At 39.5% G+C, this 19,746-nt stretch overlaps 1 protein-coding gene across 2 annotated transcripts in view; it reads right to left on the bottom strand.

The window, feature by feature from the left end:
- LOC136858377 (cytochrome P450 4C1) overlaps positions 1-19,746 on the bottom strand; it is a 246,140-nt gene that overhangs the window by 144,082 nt on the left and 82,312 nt on the right. For both annotated transcript variants that reach the window (XM_068228630.1, XM_067137879.2), the window contains exons 4-5: positions 7,542-7,632; positions 1,614-1,790 (exon numbers count right to left, since the gene is read on the bottom strand). In XM_068228630.1, the coding sequence (XP_068084731.1) occupies positions 1,614-1,790; positions 7,542-7,632 (268 nt within the window). The remainder of the gene's footprint in view (positions 1-1,613; positions 1,791-7,541; positions 7,633-19,746) is intronic.

Below are 19,746 nucleotides of genomic sequence, written 5' to 3'. Positions count from 1 at the left end.
GGCACGAAACAAGGAATCCCCACTAGCTTCATCTACGAAAGAAAAACTGGAAAATGCCTTAATATGAGGAACTCTGACTGGATCTCGGCTTTGTCTAGAGGAAGCCTAATGAATCCATCTCCGCAGTGGTTCGACACTGTCTGTGAAATAGAAAAGGATTTTCAAAGGTTCCACGGAAATGGTATGAGGAAGTACCCAAGAGTGACGAAGGAACTGATAGATATCATCAGACCTAAGTATAGTGAAGTCGACGACTTCGCTATTACGTGTTTTGTGAGAACCCGTTCATTTATTAGAATGAAAGAACTGAATAAAAAGAGATCACTGAAGATATAAGTGAATGAAAGCTGGACTACGGATGCGCATGCTGACGCTGCACGGATAAAATCCAAGAAGAAGTTGAACAAAATTAAGTCAAGAAAGGTCGGCCTAAATAAATAGTAATGTTATTTTTGTTATGTAGATATTTTATTATTATCTTTAACAAATTGAACTCTTAATCATTTGTTTTGAAATATTTTGTGATTATAAACTACAGCCTTAATATACTTTTGTGAAATAGGGCTCCGTATTTTACTGGATATTGAATAATAATATCATTAATGTGATTATTAGTATTAATATTATTATAGATTTTTGTTAGATAAAAAAGAAATAATGTTAGTACAGTATTTACTATTTTCAGGAAAAGTAACAACATGCAGTATTTAATCTTATGTATTTTATTTAGACGTTTTTGGTTAAAATCATTTCTTGACTGTTAAAGCTTTGATTTATTTAATCTGTACGTGTGTAGGGTACTTACTTTACGTTCTTTTAAGTAATTGGGAACTGTAAATCCTAAAATTTCCGGTGCATTGGAACATTTAAACATGATTTTTAAACTATTCTGTCTTTTAAAGTAGGTCTGCAATATTTACGAAAGCACACAAACAAATTAATAAAAATAATAGTTTTTTGCAATATCTTAGTGGCTTTCGTGTGAAAATATTGTATTACTATGTAAGCGTATTTGTGATAAGGAAGATAAGCGGGACGCTCGGTACGCTAATTTGTAGTAAGTTACAGCGCCTGGCAGACTGGAGTCCGCTGACGTCAGTCGCTCCTAACAGGCTGCACGTGACACCTCCCGTCCCTCTTTAGCTACCGTAGGATATACCGTTTCAATTAAGACGTCTGCAGTTGGCCGTTTGTTTGAGTTTTGCTTTATGCATCAACAAGGTACAAAGACAATCGCTTGAAGTTGTAGGACTCGATCGATAAATAAAATATAACAATGTTGGTGATTCAGTGTTTGTATCTGTCAATACAGGGCAGTTTGGTTCTCCTAATAAAATAAATATTTTCGCCTATGGGAACATTATTTGTATGTGTTTCCGTATGGATTATTTTCATTGGTCGCAACATTACTGTATCTGTCGAACTGTAGCTGGCTAAATGGTCAAATATTCGCAATAAATAAATAAATAAATAAATAAATAAATAAATAAATAAATAAATAAATAAATAAATAAATAAATAAATAAATAAATAAATAAATAAATAAATAAATAAATAAATAAATATCTGTGTAATGTCGTTCTCCTAACCATCTTTTCATGGTCAATACTAACTGCAGAGGCTGGAAAGCGCCCACATTGACAGAAGGTCCAGTAGATCATCTGATGTGGTTTCTTTCAACTTCTCCACTAGAATGCGACTGTTTTCGTTGAAGATGCCAACGTAACCAGATAGGACGCCCACATGGAATGCTGGCAGCAGAAGACGGCGGTGTCTATGCCAGTACTCGCCTGTAAAAATTAAAAGTGAAACATTACAGAAATATACTTATACTTAACATCATATTCCAAACTAATAGTAACCGTTCGCTTCGCTCAACGTACAAATCACAATGTTTTAAGGAAAATGTTCAACAGTAAATACATATTACTGATGGATATGGATCATGTTACTTGATGGTATTAATACCCAGGTTAACCAGGTCCATCGATTCTTGAAATAAAGGGCCAAAATATATCTAGTAATGTATGTTGACGGCAATGAGCCTGTCCATGGTTGCATTTTTGTTGCCCCTCATGTTGTTACTGAGATTCTGAGGAACATAGGTAGACAACCTCTCCTTGTCAGGGGCTTGTCGTGATCTACTCACTTCCTGGCTCTCTATATGGCCCTGGAAGTTAAATAGTTTTTTTTAAATATTTGGTCTCCTCCTACTGGTAGAAAAACAAAGTACGAAATTATTACTAAAAATGTACAGAGAGATGTCAAAGCATTTAGAAAAAATGCCGTTATGATCTCCATAGCAACTTTTCATACAGTTAGTGATCGACTCTTGGACTTAAAATTTCCAGACGACCAGCACTGATAATTCTATTTTTCACTGTGTTCGGAAAAAGGACAGAACAAAACATTTGAAAGTAATATTCTAAATTAAATTAGTCATGGGCAATTCTCCAGTAAAACAAACCATAAAGGAGAAACATCGAGTTTTATGTTTTAGGTCCCCTCTGAAGCACCTCCTGCAGATTTTTGAACGACTTATAGCTAAGATTCCATTCGCCCTTATATAAAACTTAAGTACCAAAATTCATGAAAGTCCCTTTATCCTTTTTCCCATGATGCTCTAACAGACAAACAGACAGACAAAAATTAAACTGAATCCAACATAGGTTATTATTTGCCCTGTCCGATAGAAAAACGAGTCAGATTGACAATAAAAAAAAGACAAAAATACGATTTAATATTCACCTGAACAAAAAGGTTAGAATTTGTGGGATTTGTCATGCTATGTGGTAGGGGGTGTATAGTCCTGTTGTAAGTAGTGGAGAGTAATGGATTATCACCCTCAGTAGAAGGCGATGACTGGGGATACACACAAGTAATTCAATTGCATGTTTACAATACAGCAAATGTCGCTGACTACGGCCTGTGTTGAGCCTGGGGCACTGCCTTCGTGATGTACAGGCCGTACCGTAGCGAGCGCGTGAAAGAATCAGCTGATCGTTAGGGTGGAAGTTTAGCATGTGTGTTAATTGAGTTACATGTGAATTCTTCGCTGTTCTATTGAAATTTTTTTCGTTGGCCGCGTGTTTACTCAGATATATTTGAGACTGAGACGTCATCGATTGCATTATTAAGTGAAAAGTCCTTAATTAATGAAAACTTAGTGTGAGCCTATGTTCATGTGAGGCTATAGGTTAAGAAGATCGTTCTGCAGTGCTTTAATTTTGTATTTTATTTGTGTAATGATATATCCATAGCGAAAAATTAATTAATTTAGTGCAGTAGGTATTATATTATCAACCACGATTTGTATATAATTAAATGAAGGTTATCAGTGAGAGAAATCACCATGCCTAAGAGTTGCGGATGCCTGGCTGCAAAGCCAATTATAAACGAGGAGAGTACACTCCAGTATTTGTGTTTCTTTCTGATGAAGAAAGAGTTAGGATATGGAAGAACGCTATTCCTAGGTAAACTGACCAGACGTCCCGGATTCGGCGGGACAGTTCCGCTTTTAATTCTATCGATTCATTATTCACGATATCGATACTCGAAACTTCTGAACTTCCATTTCTCGTTCAGACTTCACAATAGTTCCGTCTTCCTGGCTTGACGTGGTGTAGTTTGGAACGTTTGGTTTCTTTTCTGTAATTGCACAATGCCTAAACGCAAATGCATATTTAATACGGATCTCACCTGAAACTTTCTACTCTTAAGGCTTTGTTAATGATCAAGTTTAACTTTTCGTAGAATTGTTTAGAGTTTCATAAGTTTTTGAAATCATCACCACAGTTGTTACAGCTAATTATATCCTCTGAGAAGTACGAGTAACACTGGAATGTATCACAAGGGAAAGTATTGTATTATTATAATATTATATTGAAATGTGTAGTGGAGAAATATTGCAATACCAACTTTAACGTGTAAAAAATAGCCGTGTCAAAATTTGACTTCTCGTTTTTGTGTATGCTGTCCGGAATCAGTGGTCCCGCTTTGAGCCATGGAAAAAATGGTCATTTTATTCCTAGGGAGAACTTAATATTTAATTACCATACAGTTGTGTGAATCAACCACTTTCCTGAAGACCAAATCCTGAGGAAAAAACAAGTATCTCGTCCAGATGGCGAATTAAAATTTCTTATTATATCATAAACATGGGTAACATCAGGTACATTTTTGTGTAACCAGACTTATGGCTTATTTGAATTAGGTGTATTTGAAAATTCAAGTCCAATTTATGCATTTTAGAAATGTATTATGGTATAAGAGCCCGTGGTGTATGGGTAGCGTGCGTGCCTCTTACCCAGAGGCCCCGGGTTAGATTCCCGGCCAGGTCAGGGATTTCTACCTGGATCTGAGGGCTGGTTTGAGGTCCACTCAGCCTATGTGATTAGAATTGAGGAGCTATCTGACGGTGAGGTAGCGGGCCCGGTCTAGAAGACCAAGAATAACGGCCGAGATGATTCGTCGTTCGGTGCTGACCACACGACACTCGTAATCTGCAGACCTTTGGGCTGAGCAACGGTCGCTTGGTAAGCCAAGTCCCTTCAGGGCTGCAGTTTCATGGGGTTAGTTTAGTTAGTTATTATGGAATAAGACTGCTGAGATTTTTCGTATCAAACTTCATATCATAGGCAATGGTACTGGGCTATTCCATGAAAACTGAATATAAAAATAACTGTATAGGCGCATTTGCTGTTTAAAAATCTACATATCTTAACGATAACATTGACAGTAAATGTTTTGTTATTGATGGAGGTTAGCTTACTTGGAATCTCTTTGTAGGTATTGAATTGGTGGTACAAATGGGAATTTACATTTGTAGTATATTGTATTGGTAGTTGGTTGCGTGTTTTCTACCAGTGTATATGATATCAAAGTTCCAGTTGACTATAAAATGGATAGAAATCGCAAGAATATATCTCAAAGTGTTAGTCTGTAGACATGATATAGGCTGTGGGCTTATGCCGTGTCAATAAAATAAAGTGAAATTCTTTACGTTTCGCAGAGAACTATGCTCTGCGTCATCAGAAGAAAATCTCGACTGTCCTCGAGAAAGGTTTCTAAAAACATGAACGAGCTTTGAATTTAGACGTTACCATATAGAAGTGGAAATGGTACGTTCATTCGTTACCAGATGGCTCTTCGGACGCGGTACATCACTAGCGTTCGAAGCGGAAGCTGACGGAACCATCAGAATCATTCTGAGAAGGTCACGTAACATAACAGGCGTACGCACATATGAAGGTATGATATTGGCACAAGTCTGGAATGAAACATCTGGCGATGAGGAACGTACGAATTTGGAAAACACCGAAACGAAATAAGGGGCACGGAAGGGAACTACTGACGTAAATCCTTAATGGCTGGCAACCAGGTATTACTTAATCGATAGCCGGTGTCCCTGTTGAAGTTGTTAGGATTTCTACGTATCTCCACAGCTTCCCGTATAATCCTGGACCTGTAGTGTCTTGTGTGAGTAAGAGCTCGAGCATCTTGGAACATGACGATAGAGCGTGCTCAGCTATTGCTGATTTGTCTGGCTGGTTGAGACGAATATTACGTTCATGTTCCTTGATGCGAGTACCAATGGACCGGCATGTTTGGCCAATGTATATCTTGCCGCAAGTACAGGGAATTTCGTATACCCCAGGATGTAAAAGTGGGGAGAATTTGTCCTTGGTTTTACGAACACTGTGAGCAATTTTAGTGACGGTGCCAAACACTTTTATATTGTGTTTGCGGAGGACCTTGGCAATTCGATCTGTGGTGTTGTGAATGTAAGACAAGTAGGCAGTTCCCTTCACTTCTTCCTTCTGTGAGCTTTGCTTGGTCGTTTTTCTGGAATGCAGGGCTCTATGAATTTGCAAATCACTGTAACCATTACCCTTGAATGTGACTTTGACTGTGTCCATCTCAACCTGGATATTTGATGGCTCACAAATTCGTCTCGCCCTCTTTGTGAGTGTCGTGAGAATGCCTTGTTTTTGTGCTGGATGCCTGGTGAGAATCTGCATGAAGATTGCGATTTCTGTGGGTAGGCTTACGATAGACGGTATGTCCCAAGGAGCCGTCCGGTTTCTTTCTTACTATAACATCCAACAAAGGAAGGCATCCGTGAATTTAATTGAAGGGTGTTGCTGATTTAGGTGGTTTAGAAATAGATGAAGTTTTTCAGGACCTTCTGACCAGACCACAAATGCATCATCAACAGACCTTCACCATATCATAGGTTTGACGGGCGCCGAAACAATAGCCTCCTCCTCAAAATGCTCCATAAAGAAATTAGTCACTACGGGCGAAATTGGACTTCCCATAACCACTCCGTCCGTCTGTTCGTAAAAATTCCCACCCCACAAGAAATAGCTGGAAGCCATGCAGTGGTAAAATAGCTTAGTAATGTCCTCAGGGAACAGGTGTGCAATGAGAGACATGACCGAATCAATCGGCACTTTAGTGAAAAAGGAGCTCCTTATACTCAGCACTACAGATGGACAAAATATTAGCCGACCGTTTCCGGTGGTCGTCCCTACAAAGTCGACCAGGTAGGGAGGATGTCGGGAAACTAGTCTGAATATGTTGAACTTTGTTACGTGTAATTATATATACGTATATACTCCTTGATGATATTCTGGTTTTCTTATGTACATAAATATGTCTGCCAATATACTGATAAAGTTTACGAGTAAAATTATTTCCTTTCCTGTTCACGAAAACCAGTTATCACAAATGCGCGCAATAGTGAATTCATTCCTTCACAGAGGGTTTCAGACAGGAAGAGCATCCGTCCGTAAAACTCGGCCAAATACTTATCAAGTGCCGATCCCAACATATTGGGGTAAAGGACTACTACTGCTACTACGTTATGCTGTTGCGGATCCTAAATTAAATAAATAAATAAGTAAATAAATAAATAAATAAATAAGTAAATAAATAAATAAATGCTAATGCTTCAGGAAAGAAAACTCCTACGATACATGGTTTGTTAACACCAAGAAGGATCTACAAAAAATGGACATCATTATTCAAGACATTCACAACAGAATCACTTTCAGAAACAAGATACACACATTTGAGGGGTTCCTAGAGCCAGAAACAGAGAGTAAGAAGAAACAACAGTGGATGGCTGAAAAGAAAGAAGCTTTTAGCAAGAGAATGAAGAAATATTGGAGCCAAAGAAAACTGAAGTCATGAAGAGTTATTTACGTGGTAAATACCCGGACAAAATCGATTATGAATGAATGAAATAAATACTACTAATATCACGCCGCACTATCTAATTTTACGGTTTCAGGGGAAGTCGAAGTGCTGGAATTTTGTCTCGCAGGAGTTCCTTTACCTGCCAACAAATTTACCAACACGAGGCTGAAGTATCTGAGGACCTTTAAATACCACCGGATTGAGTCGAGATGAGAGGAATAATATTGCCATTGATATGTGCTGGTAATGCCTCAGTATAGATGATAATGATGTTTGTTGTTTAAAGGGGCCTAACATCTAGGTCATCGGCCCCTGCCTCAGTATACAAACATACATACCTTCACTTGTAAGTAGTCCATTTTCTAACCAAGACTTCAAGTTTCTGTGGAATATGGACCTGTTGGCCACCTGGTGATCATTCATTATTTTCTGTAAGTGGAAGAAAATCAAACTCAAAATTAGGTGAAAGGTTTATCATAAACCGTATGTGCAAACAAAGATAGTCTAATGATAAGTAGAGTCGAGATTTTTATGCAATTACATCTTTTTTTCTTAGTGAAAGGCATCCGGCCTTAAATACATTACAAAATCCACATGTGCAACACGGTTCGCACCCGCGACCCGACACGAGTGGGAAAAGAAGACATATTTTTTCCTTAGTATATGTCTGTCTGGAATCTCAAGATGTAGCGAATTAGAATACTAAGGTCATTATATTTAATTTTTACACTACATTTCGCACACAGCTACATATTTTTACATACAATTTACACCCAGGCCAGATGCTGCTTAATTAAACACCTTATAGACAGAATAATGAAAAATACTTTAATCAATAATTTTAAACTCAAAATCGTATAAATGGCACGCATGCTTCATAATTCAAGGTGTTATCCCATCCTAAAGGTAATTACTTCGTAATTCATGCATTGTTCGAGAGATCGTTTCGGATATGTAACAATATACTTTCTGACTGTTCACGAAAGCATGGAAGAATACCCTTTGATGCACTGTACTCCGTACCCTGATTAATTTGAGAGTCACATAAAAAACATTGAAATGTGTATTTTTAAAAATAAATATCAACAATTTAACTTCTTGTACAATTTCGATATTATATATTTAGTATATTTCGTTTTATGTGACATTTATGCACAGTTCTTTAATGCTATTTGCTCGGGGCGTCGACATATGAAGATCTTTTGTCCCTATTTGCACCAAATGTGAAGAATCTGCGTGTATTTTGTAAATGGTGGAAGTGTAAAGTGTTGAATGTGGGGAAAGGAACGTTAAGGACGACACAAACACCCAGCCATCAGGCCAGGGATATTAATTATTTACAATTAAAATTCTTGACCCAGCCGGGAATCGAACCCGGGGCCGCCGGGTGACAGGTGGACACGTTGCCCCTACACCGCTGGGCTGGGCTTTATGCACAGTTACTCAAAACATAATTAGTCCATGATATTGTACGTTACATTTCCTTAGGAACAATTCAAAATACCTATATTTTGTTTTTGTAGGCTTGTAGGTTGCCATAGGCTTTGTATCTACAGGATATGGGAGGTGAATTTCTCCGTTAGTAAATTCTTCCGGTTCCTAATTCCTCATCCTATATAGGACTACAAGCTTCGCTACGATTTTAAACTGAAAATTATTATTCAAAATTTTACATTTTGGATAATTCAGAGTCATCTGAACCTGTAAAATACGCCCTCAGTTCGTACTGAGCCATATCGTAATATGCTTCAATTAAGCATAAGGACACTGTGGCATAATTTTATTTAGCGCGCCACAGAGTCGCGGGGAGTGAAGGAAGGAACCCTGGATGGCCGTGCCACAGGCCGTGAGAACCCTGTATTGGTCCGGAAGGAATGGATTCCCCGAGTTGGAATTGAGCTGCAAGCCGTGATTTCATTCATGCAGGCCCCTACTCGACCACCAAGCCCAAGCACAGCAACCTCGAGGAGGTGAGATTTAGAAGAGGGGATCTACAGAACAAATGTCATAGGTTGAAAAACTTTTCTTACCCACGGCTGGAATCAAATTAATTTCAATAAATTAATCCGCCACTATGTTAAATTCCACAGATCTGACACCACACATAATTAAGAACAGAATTGTCGAATATTAATAATGGTGCGCAGCCTCCCAACGGGCCTGTGCTGGTCTTTCAAGTTGACAAAGTATAGGTGACCTGCGCGTCTATGAGAATTGGCCTCTACCTATGACGAATTCTAATGCTGAAGACGCCACGAACACCCAGCCCCCGAGCAATCGGAATTAACCAATGAAGGTTAAAATCCCCGAACGGACTGGGAATCGAACTCGGAAACCTTTGGACCAAAGCCCAGCACGCTAACAATTTGGCTATGGAGCCGGACAGAATTATCGAATGCCAGGAATCGATTATATTATTTGCTGGCGCTGAATTGAGAGAGGTGCGTATTTGCAGGAGTGGCCGTTGATACTTGATAGGCTTTCACAAAGCAGAACGGTGTGTTACAAGGGAGTTCACCTCGAGACCGGCGTCCTCATAAGGCTATAAAAGCTGCAACAAAGGAGGAAGCGCTCTCACTTGATTCTCAGTTCTCAATTGATTCTTAGAATCAATTGCGTTACAGGAAGTGCACTCACTTAATTATTGACACACTCGTGTTTCAGATAGCTCTCTCAGTTGATTCTCATTTGTACTCACTAGATACTCATTCTGTGTTTTGAATCGTCAAACACGATCTCCACAATACGTCACACGTCACACATTTTGTTCGGCTGGGTGGCCCTCTTCTCTTCGGCACCTCAGTCGGCCCAAGAACAATTCAACGGCAGACGCCTAGTTGGTTGTCGCCTCCCCTCTTCACCATGCTTGCCAATCACATGAAACGTCACCTCATCCTTGGTGTGGCCCTCGATGTTGACGTAAATGAGATCCTCTATGAACTCCCTATTCACGATGCTATGCGGCTTACGGATCGCACCACTAACACACTGTCAACGCAGATCATGGTCAACTTCCTCGATCCAGCCGAAGCGACGGCCTGCGAAACCAGGGGAATAACCTTCCACAGCAGACTTTATGATGTGGTACCCCTTCCTGAGTCCATCCTCCAACAATTGCGCTCCGATACTCCCCTCAGTGCTGATCCATATTTCTCTCGCACACTTCCACAGTTCCCACCACCCCGCACATCTACTTCGTCAATTGTCACCACTACTACAACTACTCCTACCTTCACTATTTCTGCCCATACCCCCCTCACTCCTTCCGTCCTTACAACCACTATCAGTCACCCCTCTCTTATTATGTCAGCGTCCACCACCTACTTCCCTTCTACGTACAGTCATTTCCAGCAACCCCCTGCCGACCATCAGACCGCCACCGTCGCAACTCAACCCGACTACGGCGACCAAGCAGATGTCTCCACGCCAGCCCAACAACCTCTAACATTTCCGAGCTGTGTCATCCGTGGCGTCGACCCTGCAATCACCGAACAGGATATCCTTAAGGAACTCCAACTGGCAGGCGTCCCAGTTCGTCGTGCGTTCCGCATTTTTAACACTCACGGCCCAACATTTATGATCCGCCTCCAACTCTCACCGGACGCCGACGTCGACCAGCTAGTTACCACCGGCGTCCGTCTTCACAGAAGAACTTATCGAGTGGAGCATTCACGCTCCCCCCTCGTCTTGGTCGTTCCCCTCCAATACCCCTTTGCATAGCCCCTCTTCTGCCCCGCCATCCACCCCACCTCCGCAAGCCATTCACCTCCCAGCCCCACAAACCAACTTCTTCCTATCGCCCCTCTCGATATTGGACCTTCTACGTCTCATTACCAATTCTGTCACTGATGATGATGGTGATGCTTGTTGTTTTAAGGGGCCTAACATCGAAGGTCATTGGCCCCAATTCTGTCACTAACATGACCACAACCCTTTACTATCTTCTCTTACAACACTACCCTACTCCTTCCTCCACCTTCATACCGCATCCGCCCATTGTCCCCGCTCAATATATGTAACGCAATTATGTAAATCTCTGACTCACTTTATGTTTTCCGGAATACGCGCCAGAGATACGCAGCTAAAAATAAATTTCTCGTCTCCCTTACCTCTGGTGTTTGTGGGGGTTTGCCTGTGCGGGGCGCCCAGCGGGTCTCCCCTGGGTCCCGACTTGTTGTCGCGGTGTCCTAGCGCCAGTTCAATACCAAACTCCTCTTTCTGGTATGTACAACACATACCTCCTACACTTGAATTCTTCTAACATCCTTTTCTTTATACGGCCAAAGAGCTACACGTTTAGCTGGTAGCCCGCCCATACACCAATATGGTGTTGGGAGGGAAATAACCTTGTTATTGATTGATTGAATCGTCAAGTGCGGCGCGGCATAATTCGCGATCTTATTAGATATATTCATTTGTGAAACTGTTGTCAGACTATTGTACAATTGCCTGAGTTAGCTCACAAGAGCTGGTGATGATATTAAGTAGTATAAACATTTAAAACGCATACGCGGATCGCGGTAATAACGTGTGCGAGCCGTGTAAAATATAAGGACTGACTACAGCCGGGCTGGTTCCCGTAATTAGTGCCGCGCCGATGGGACTCACCTCTGAGCGGTTTCTATAGTCAACAGTAGCCTAACACTGAGTTTGTAGTCGTGTTTACGGTCACGCTAAGTGGTGAAATAGATATTCTGTAATAAATCCACAATTCCAGACACGACCAGGATCAAGCAGACGACAACCATGGTGTGCCCAGCCTCATCCCCGTTCTGGGTGCCGTCATCACGGCTAGGCAAGCATGACATAGGGGTCATGGGATCCGTCGCTGTTGGAGAGCTGGCTGCTAAGTTAGATCCTATTGTTCTCTAAGCATGTGAAGTAATATTTCATGCACTGGTTGAGGCGATTCTTAAACAAGTTAATTAATTGTTAAATGTAATCCAGTGCGGCATTTGCTATGCTCAGTTTAAGTAAAATTAAATACGTTCAGGGCTTTATGCATGATTAAGGCCCCGAGATAAGTGTTATATGTACAGTAGATGGGAACAAGGGACGGACTAGGTTAGATATAGGTTTATGCATTAGTTATTAGTATTTTATTCCTGTATAAGTTGATATTAATAGATATGTTGAGCACAGCCTTCATAATACCTAATAGGGCTGCGCGCCATCAGCGTCGCGATATTATACGAAGTAGACTAGAAACAGCATAAGGTCAGGATGTTTCTATGCATGACGCCAGAATTTTCAGCTGCAAGGAGATGTAACGGGGGAGTTATTTCAACGTCGGAATAGAACATGGTCTTCAAAGGTGGTGGCAGGCAAATTCATGACTGTAAAGGTCATCGAACCAAGGATCCTTTATTCGAAAGGCTACAATTACCGTGAGATGTTTACGGGGCTGAAATGTTAAAAGAAAAGCTATGAAGGCCATGGTGATTTATTTGGAGCCATGACAAATATGTATTGATAAGCCAACCTGATTTTTATGGGGGAAATGTGTGAGCTGTGAGTTAGATTTATCAGTGAGAATGTTTTCCTCTTATGCAGCACCAGTAGGTCGGCTAAGCCCCGACGGCATAATTGTCTCCCAGGTAGAGAGAAGCCCCCGAGTCAGCTGTCTGCTGAAGGCGGACCATAATGAGTGAATGTCGTTACAATAGATAACGTTATTTCCATGAAATGCCAACCACGAGCCCCAGTTATTTAAATATCTGTTGCTAACCAGCTAATGTCCCCTGTCATGCCGAGGTATGCGCTAATGCTGTGTCTTTGAGAGATATGCAATCTTCGGAGCCTGAATATGATGGGATCGAATCCCACCGCCTCTATCAACTTCAGTGGATATTTCGTGTGTGTGTGTTTTTACAGGTGTGATTTATGTATGCTTATCTTGTTTGTTGTTGTGTCGAGTGCATTTATTTTTTATATTGTGGTGTTATCATTTGTTGAGTAAGGGGGAGACCTTGGCCCGATGGCTAATTTTGCGGAAGCGAGGTTCTGTCCTTATTCTTTGCTTATGGGTATGGTCCCATATGGTTAGAATCTGTGCTGTTTTGGATTGGTAATTTAGACGCAGTCAATCAATCACTATCAATCAATCAATCACAACTGATCTGCATTTAGGGCAGTCGCCCAGGTGGCAGATTCCCTATCTGTTGTTTTCCTAGCCTTTTCTTAAATGATCGCAAAGAAATTGGAAAATTATTGAACATTTCCCTTCGTAAGTTATTCCAGTCCCTAACTCCCCTTCCTATAAAATAATATTTGCCCCAATTTGTCCTCTTGAATTCCAACTTTATCTTCGTATTGTGATCTTTCCTACTTTTAAATACACAACTCAAACTTATTCGTCTACTAATGTCCTCCCACGCCATCTCTCCACTGACAGCTCGGAACATACCACTTAATCGAGCAGCTCGTCTCCTTTCTCCCAAGTCTTCCCAGCCCAAACTTTGCAACATTTTTGTAACGCTACTCTTTTGTCGGAAATCACCCAGAACAAATCGAGCTGCTTTTCTTTGTATATTTTCCACTTCTTGAATCAAGTAATCCTGGTGAGGGTCCCATACACTGGAACCATACTCTAGTTGGGGTCTTACCAGAGACGTATATGCCCTCTCCTTTACATCCTTACTACAACCCCTAGATACCCGCATAACCATGTGCAGAGATCTGTACCCTTTATTAACAATCATATTTATGTGATTACCCTAATGAAAGTCTTTTCTTATATTAACACACAGGTACTTACAATGATCACCCCATCAACGCAATAATTAAAACTGAGAGGACTCTTCCTATTTGTGAAACTCACAACCTAACTTTTAACCCCGTTTATCATCATACCATTGCTCAAGAAGTGTTTTATATATTGGTGTCCGAGAGATCGGAATGTACATATGTAAATTAGGCCAATTACTACTGTATCGGATATTGCTTTTGTATCTCATGAACGGTTTTAGATCGAGCCTTCGGGCAAAGAACTAGGGACTTAACGCGTCAGTCAACCGAATAAAATAACTTAACCCATTCATATTCCATGTAACAGGTTTCATATTACTCGAGTTCGTTACACGTTTCTAATTTGTAAATGTTTGTTAAATATGCCAATTAATGTAAATGTGCGTATCACTATCTTTTACCAATTTAATTGTCGGTTCTTCGTTGTGTTTGATACTCGTTATTTAGTATGATTTTAATTCATGTTTATAGTCAAATTTATCAATTTTACCCGGCAATCTGCTTTCTCTTTTCACTAGTTTTATGTACGTATTTCCTGTCCGTATACTTTTAGTATACTTTATTAAGTAGAGATTTTTTTGCCCACATACCGACGTACCATGCGCTATTACCCTGAGCTAGGCAGAATTTAATGCAGGGTACGGTACATATAAATTTGGCACCCAACGTGGGGCAATTTTATTATGTGTGGGCGAACTTTATATCCACGGTAGTAGATATAAATTTGACGCCAAATCTCATGTGGGAGTATTGTTATTTGTGAACACATTTTATACCCACGACAGTAGATATAAAGTGAGCGCCGAAGCAGGTGGCAGTATAGTTGTTTGGTAAGGTTTATGTCTTGTTGTATCACTAACTTGACGCCCATTATTTAGGTATTTCCACAGTAGGATTATTGGTTCGAAGCCTGGGAGTGACCAGAGGTGGTATGCAGTGTGTCAGACAATTGCAGTTGTTTGTTGGCAATATGTCAGGCGTTGTCGGTCTTTTGAAGTAGGCATAGGAAACTCCGTACCTGGCGCATTATAAATGGTGAAGTCTGGTCTCTTGTTCGATGCCCAGAGTCATAAAATCTGGCCATCTGACGTGTTAGACAAAGTTGTCTGTCTAGTAGTCCTGAGTTGATACCACATGTTTTGAGTATGTGAATGTGAAGGGGCAAGGTTTCTATTGAAATCGAGTGTTTAGGAGAGGTCCATAAATTCTAAATACATAAGGTCACGTTGGGTACAAATCGGCAATTAATTAACGTAAATTTAGTGTAAGAATAGGAAGTGAATGAGAACCATTGTGCCGATTAGGTATCCGTGTCAAATTAAAATTCAGTAACTCAACTTGAGTTCGAGGACAAGGAAATGATGTCTTACATATGAGGTAAAAGTGGACGATATCCTTCAGATTTAAATCGACACGGACACAGCCTAGTATTTTTTGTGCGACAGATCTGCGTAGCCAGTTAGTTAGATTATTGATTGTTTACAGTAAAGTAGATACACGAGATCACCTCAATCTCAAGTGAATTTTTGTAGCGATAGTTTCATCGATATCAAAGGTTAGGGCATGTAAACCACTGTTCGGAATATGTAGCGTCAAGTCGGGGACATAGGTTATGGTTATGTGTTGATGTCTGACACATAGCTTTGAGCCCAAAATTAGGAATCCTAGCCATTTTGAAAATGCATTTTGTCCTATAATAAGTAAAATTTTTCAAAATTATCGGACACGAGCGGTTATACATATTGTCATGCTTATATAAAACATTGAAAGAAATCGTTAGGCAGCTTCTAAATGGCGAGTTGTCGAGACATATGTTTGATGTTATTAATGTAGAATGATAGAAGCTGGGAAATTAAAGTAAATTAATAGGAACATGTAATATGGAGTTACATGATATTAATCCATCGGTGACGAAGAACAGGCCGCTCCGTCGTATTTCAAAGAAGCAACATGTCGGTTACGTGGGAGGATTTGTTAGCGAGGATGGACAAGGTTGCAGAGGAAACTGCAAAGCGTGAACAGGAGCGTCTGGATAAATATTAGACAGGATGGATAAGGCCGCGCTGGATAAATATTAGACAGGATGGATAAGGCCGCGAAGAAAACTGAGGTGTTGAGTGAACGTGCGAATAAGGCCGCACGTATTTCCTGTCCATATACTTTCAGTAAGTAGAGATTTCATTGCCAACACATGGACGAACCATACGCTTTTACCCTGAGCTAGGCCGAATTCAAGACAGGAAACGGTAAAGTACGTCAAACGGTTTGGGGGGAATGATTGTGTATTTTCTGATAAAACACACCTTTGAACCCCATACGGAAGAATTTAAAAGTATAGCTTTAAGTCCACTTCTTATTTGTATCCTAATAAAAAGAATTCAACTCCTTTTAAACCCCTGAATTTGATCCCCCACCAAAAAGTAAGTGTTCCTTTATATTTAAAGGAGATTCCAAGTACCATTTTTTACGTCCGTAACATCCTTCGTTTTTGAGATATAAGTACCCTCATACAAAGAATTCCACACATTTTTCAATTCATTTACCGCTCCTTCATTCATTTTCCGAAAACAAATGTATATATCTTTATTTTTAAAGAAGATTAGTTATATAAATGTTCATGTCTATAACATCTTCAGTTTTTGAGGTATAAGTATCCTTATAAAAATAATTCAACCACTTTTTAGTCCTTTCTACAACCACCATTAAGTGTTTTTTCCGAAAACTTTATTTTAAAAAGAGATTAAGAATGCCAGTTTTCACGTCTGTAATATGTTATGTGTTTGAGATGTTGTAAATATGATCATTTTAACAATTTACACTCTTTAACACTTCCCCTTAAATGGATTTTCAGAAAACAAATTGTGCGTGTTCCTTTGCTTTCAAAGGAGATTCAAATACGAATTTTCACGTCTGAAACATCTTCAGTATTTGAAACATAAGTATCCTAATAAAAAGAATTCAACACTTTCCTCACTTCTTTTCACCCACCCCACCCCATTAATTGGACTTTCCAAAAACAAAAAATACGAGTTTCTTTGTTTTTAAAGAAGATTCCAAATACAAATTTTCATGTCTGTAACATCTTCAGTTCTTGATATGTAAGTATCCTCATAAAAATAACTCAACCCGTTTTTCAGTCCTTTGCACAACCCCCTTAAATGGATTTTCTGAAAAGAAAAAATACGAATTTCTTTATTTTTAAAGGTGATTCCAAATACCAATTTTCACATGTGTAACATCTTCAGTTTTTTAGATACCAGTATCCTAATAAAAATATGTCAACCCCTTTTTGAGTCCCTTTTACACCCATTGTTTCATCGTAGAATAAAAATATATGTCACTGTACTTTAAAAGAATTTAAAACCGATTTTCACGTCTGCAATATGTTAAGTTTTTAAGATATACTGCAGATATGCTCATTCTTAAAATTCACCCCCTTTAACACTTCCCCTTAAGTGGATATTCAGAAAACAAATTATGCATGTTTCTTTCATTTTACAGGAGATTTCAAATACCAATGTTCGCGTCTGTGACATGTTACATTTTTCAAATATTCTGTAGATATTCTCATTTTCAAAAAATCACCCCCCTTGTCACTCCAGTTCACCTCTCCTCAACTAGATTTTCCAAAAACAAAAAAATTCGTGTTTCTTCATTTTTAAAGGAGATACCAAATACCAGTACGAATTGTAATGACTGTAACATCTTCAGTTTTTGAGACATCCTCATAAAAAACGTATTCAACACCTTTTAAACGTTGTTTCACCCCTTGAGATGATTTTTCGAAAACAAAACATGTGTTTTCTTATTTTTAAAGGAGATTCCAAATACAGCAATTTTCACTTCTTTAAGCTGTTAAGTTTTTTAGATACAAGTATCCTCATTTTAAAAATTCACCCCCTTTTCATCCCCTTAGCGAAGGAATATCCGAAAATCGTCCCTTAGTGAGCACGTACATTGCAATATAAATGTAACCCCAAAATTTAATTTTTTAATTTTTGCTCGGCAATGATGAATCAGTCAGTCAGTCAGTCAGTCAGTCAGGACATGTTATTTTATATAAGTAGATTTCCCTAATTTGTCCTTTTGAATTCCAACATGATCTTCATATTATAATCTCTCTTAGTTTTGAAAACTCCATTCAAGCTTATTTGTCTACTAATGACATTCCGCTCCATCTCTCGACTGACAGCTCGGAACATACCACACAGTCGAGCTGCTTGTCTCCTTACTCCCAATTCTTCGAAGACCGAAGTTTACAACATTGTCGTAACACTACTCTTTTGTTGGAAATCGCCCAGAACAAACTGAGCTGATTTCCTTTGGATCTCGTTCTCGAGTCGAATAATCTTGGTGAGGGTATCTAACACTGGAACCATCGAGTTTTATCAGTGACTTATACGCCTTCTCCTTTACATTCTTTTTAAAAATCATAAATACCTTCAAAACATATGAAGAGATCTGTAATCCTGATTTACAACATCATTAGCTGCCTCTGTGGATCCGTGGTAGAGTGTCGGCCTCCGGATCCCTAGATAGCGGGTTCAAACCCGGCAGAGATAGTCGAATTTTTGAAGGGCGGAACAAAGTCCATTCCTCATTCCATGTCGTACGATGTTGGCATATAAAAGCTCTCTGTTGATACATTTGTTATGTACCCGACAAAATTAATTATATCTCATCATAGACGCCTAAGAGAGTTCCTGTTTACTCTGTCTGCCATCTAGTGGGCCTAGAGTAAAACGGAACGTCGAAATTGACGAGCAGACAGCCAGATGGCGTCAAGTCGAAATGTCTGCACACGGTAGCTGAGGCCACACGATCATTATAACTATTTTATTACAACATCATTGTTGTGATTATCTCAATTAAGAAATTTCCTTATTTTAACAAGAGGTACTTACTGTGGCCCCATGAGGATATTTTACTGCATCAACGTAATAATTTAAACTGACAAGATTTTTCCTCTTGGTGAAACTTACAACCTGACTTTTCTCACCATATACCATTATAGCATTGTCTGCCGTCAATCTCACAATTTTTTGCCAGGTCTTATTGAAGTTTTTTTCTACACTGTAACTTTTCTTGCTGCTCCATAAAGTATAACATCGGCCACGTTATCTGTAATCCCAGTTCTTTCCTCATATCACTGAGATATATAATTCACCCATCTGATCGAGTCTGATCAAAATAAAACATTGGCTTCAATAAATATTAAATGGTATTGCAGCCAGTACAGCAAACTCGGTGGCCAACCTTCAAAGACCTCCCTAGTAGAGCTTTTAAGCTAGCCAAGTCTCCAGATGTCACATTTGTTATGATCATAAAAGTATAATGTTTGAAAAGACAGTATTCGACATTCGATGAAGCCGCAGGTGAAAGCTATGACAATGAAGCAAATGTGGGAACGTCCCCGTGGACGGTTGACAAAGGAGCAGGAATTAGACAGTGAAAGAAGTTCCAAACAAGCATAACCAACACCCCTTATTCATCTTGGAATCGTTCAGACAGAGAAACATTGAAAACCTCTGTTCCAATGAAAGCTCGCCATTTGTCGTCTTAAAGCTAGCGGGCAAAAATGTTCGGTTGTTCTGTGAAATTAAAGAATTATTTGTGTGGTTCTAATATCAGGTTAAAATATGATAGTTTAGGTGCAAGTGGTAATTTTAATTGTGTAACGGGTAATTAATAATTAGGAAGCACGTAGTAGCGACGCTTGGGTTGGAGGCTAACGCCACACCTTGGCGCAAGATACCCGACACCAACAACTGCGCCAATAAATTTATCACCAACGCA

The sequence above is a fragment of the Anabrus simplex genome, chromosome 1 (assembly GCF_040414725.1).
Source record: "Anabrus simplex isolate iqAnaSimp1 chromosome 1, ASM4041472v1, whole genome shotgun sequence".
Classification (NCBI taxonomy): domain Eukaryota; kingdom Metazoa; phylum Arthropoda; class Insecta; order Orthoptera; family Tettigoniidae; genus Anabrus; species Anabrus simplex.
This window is presented reverse-complemented; position numbering and strand designations above follow the sequence as displayed.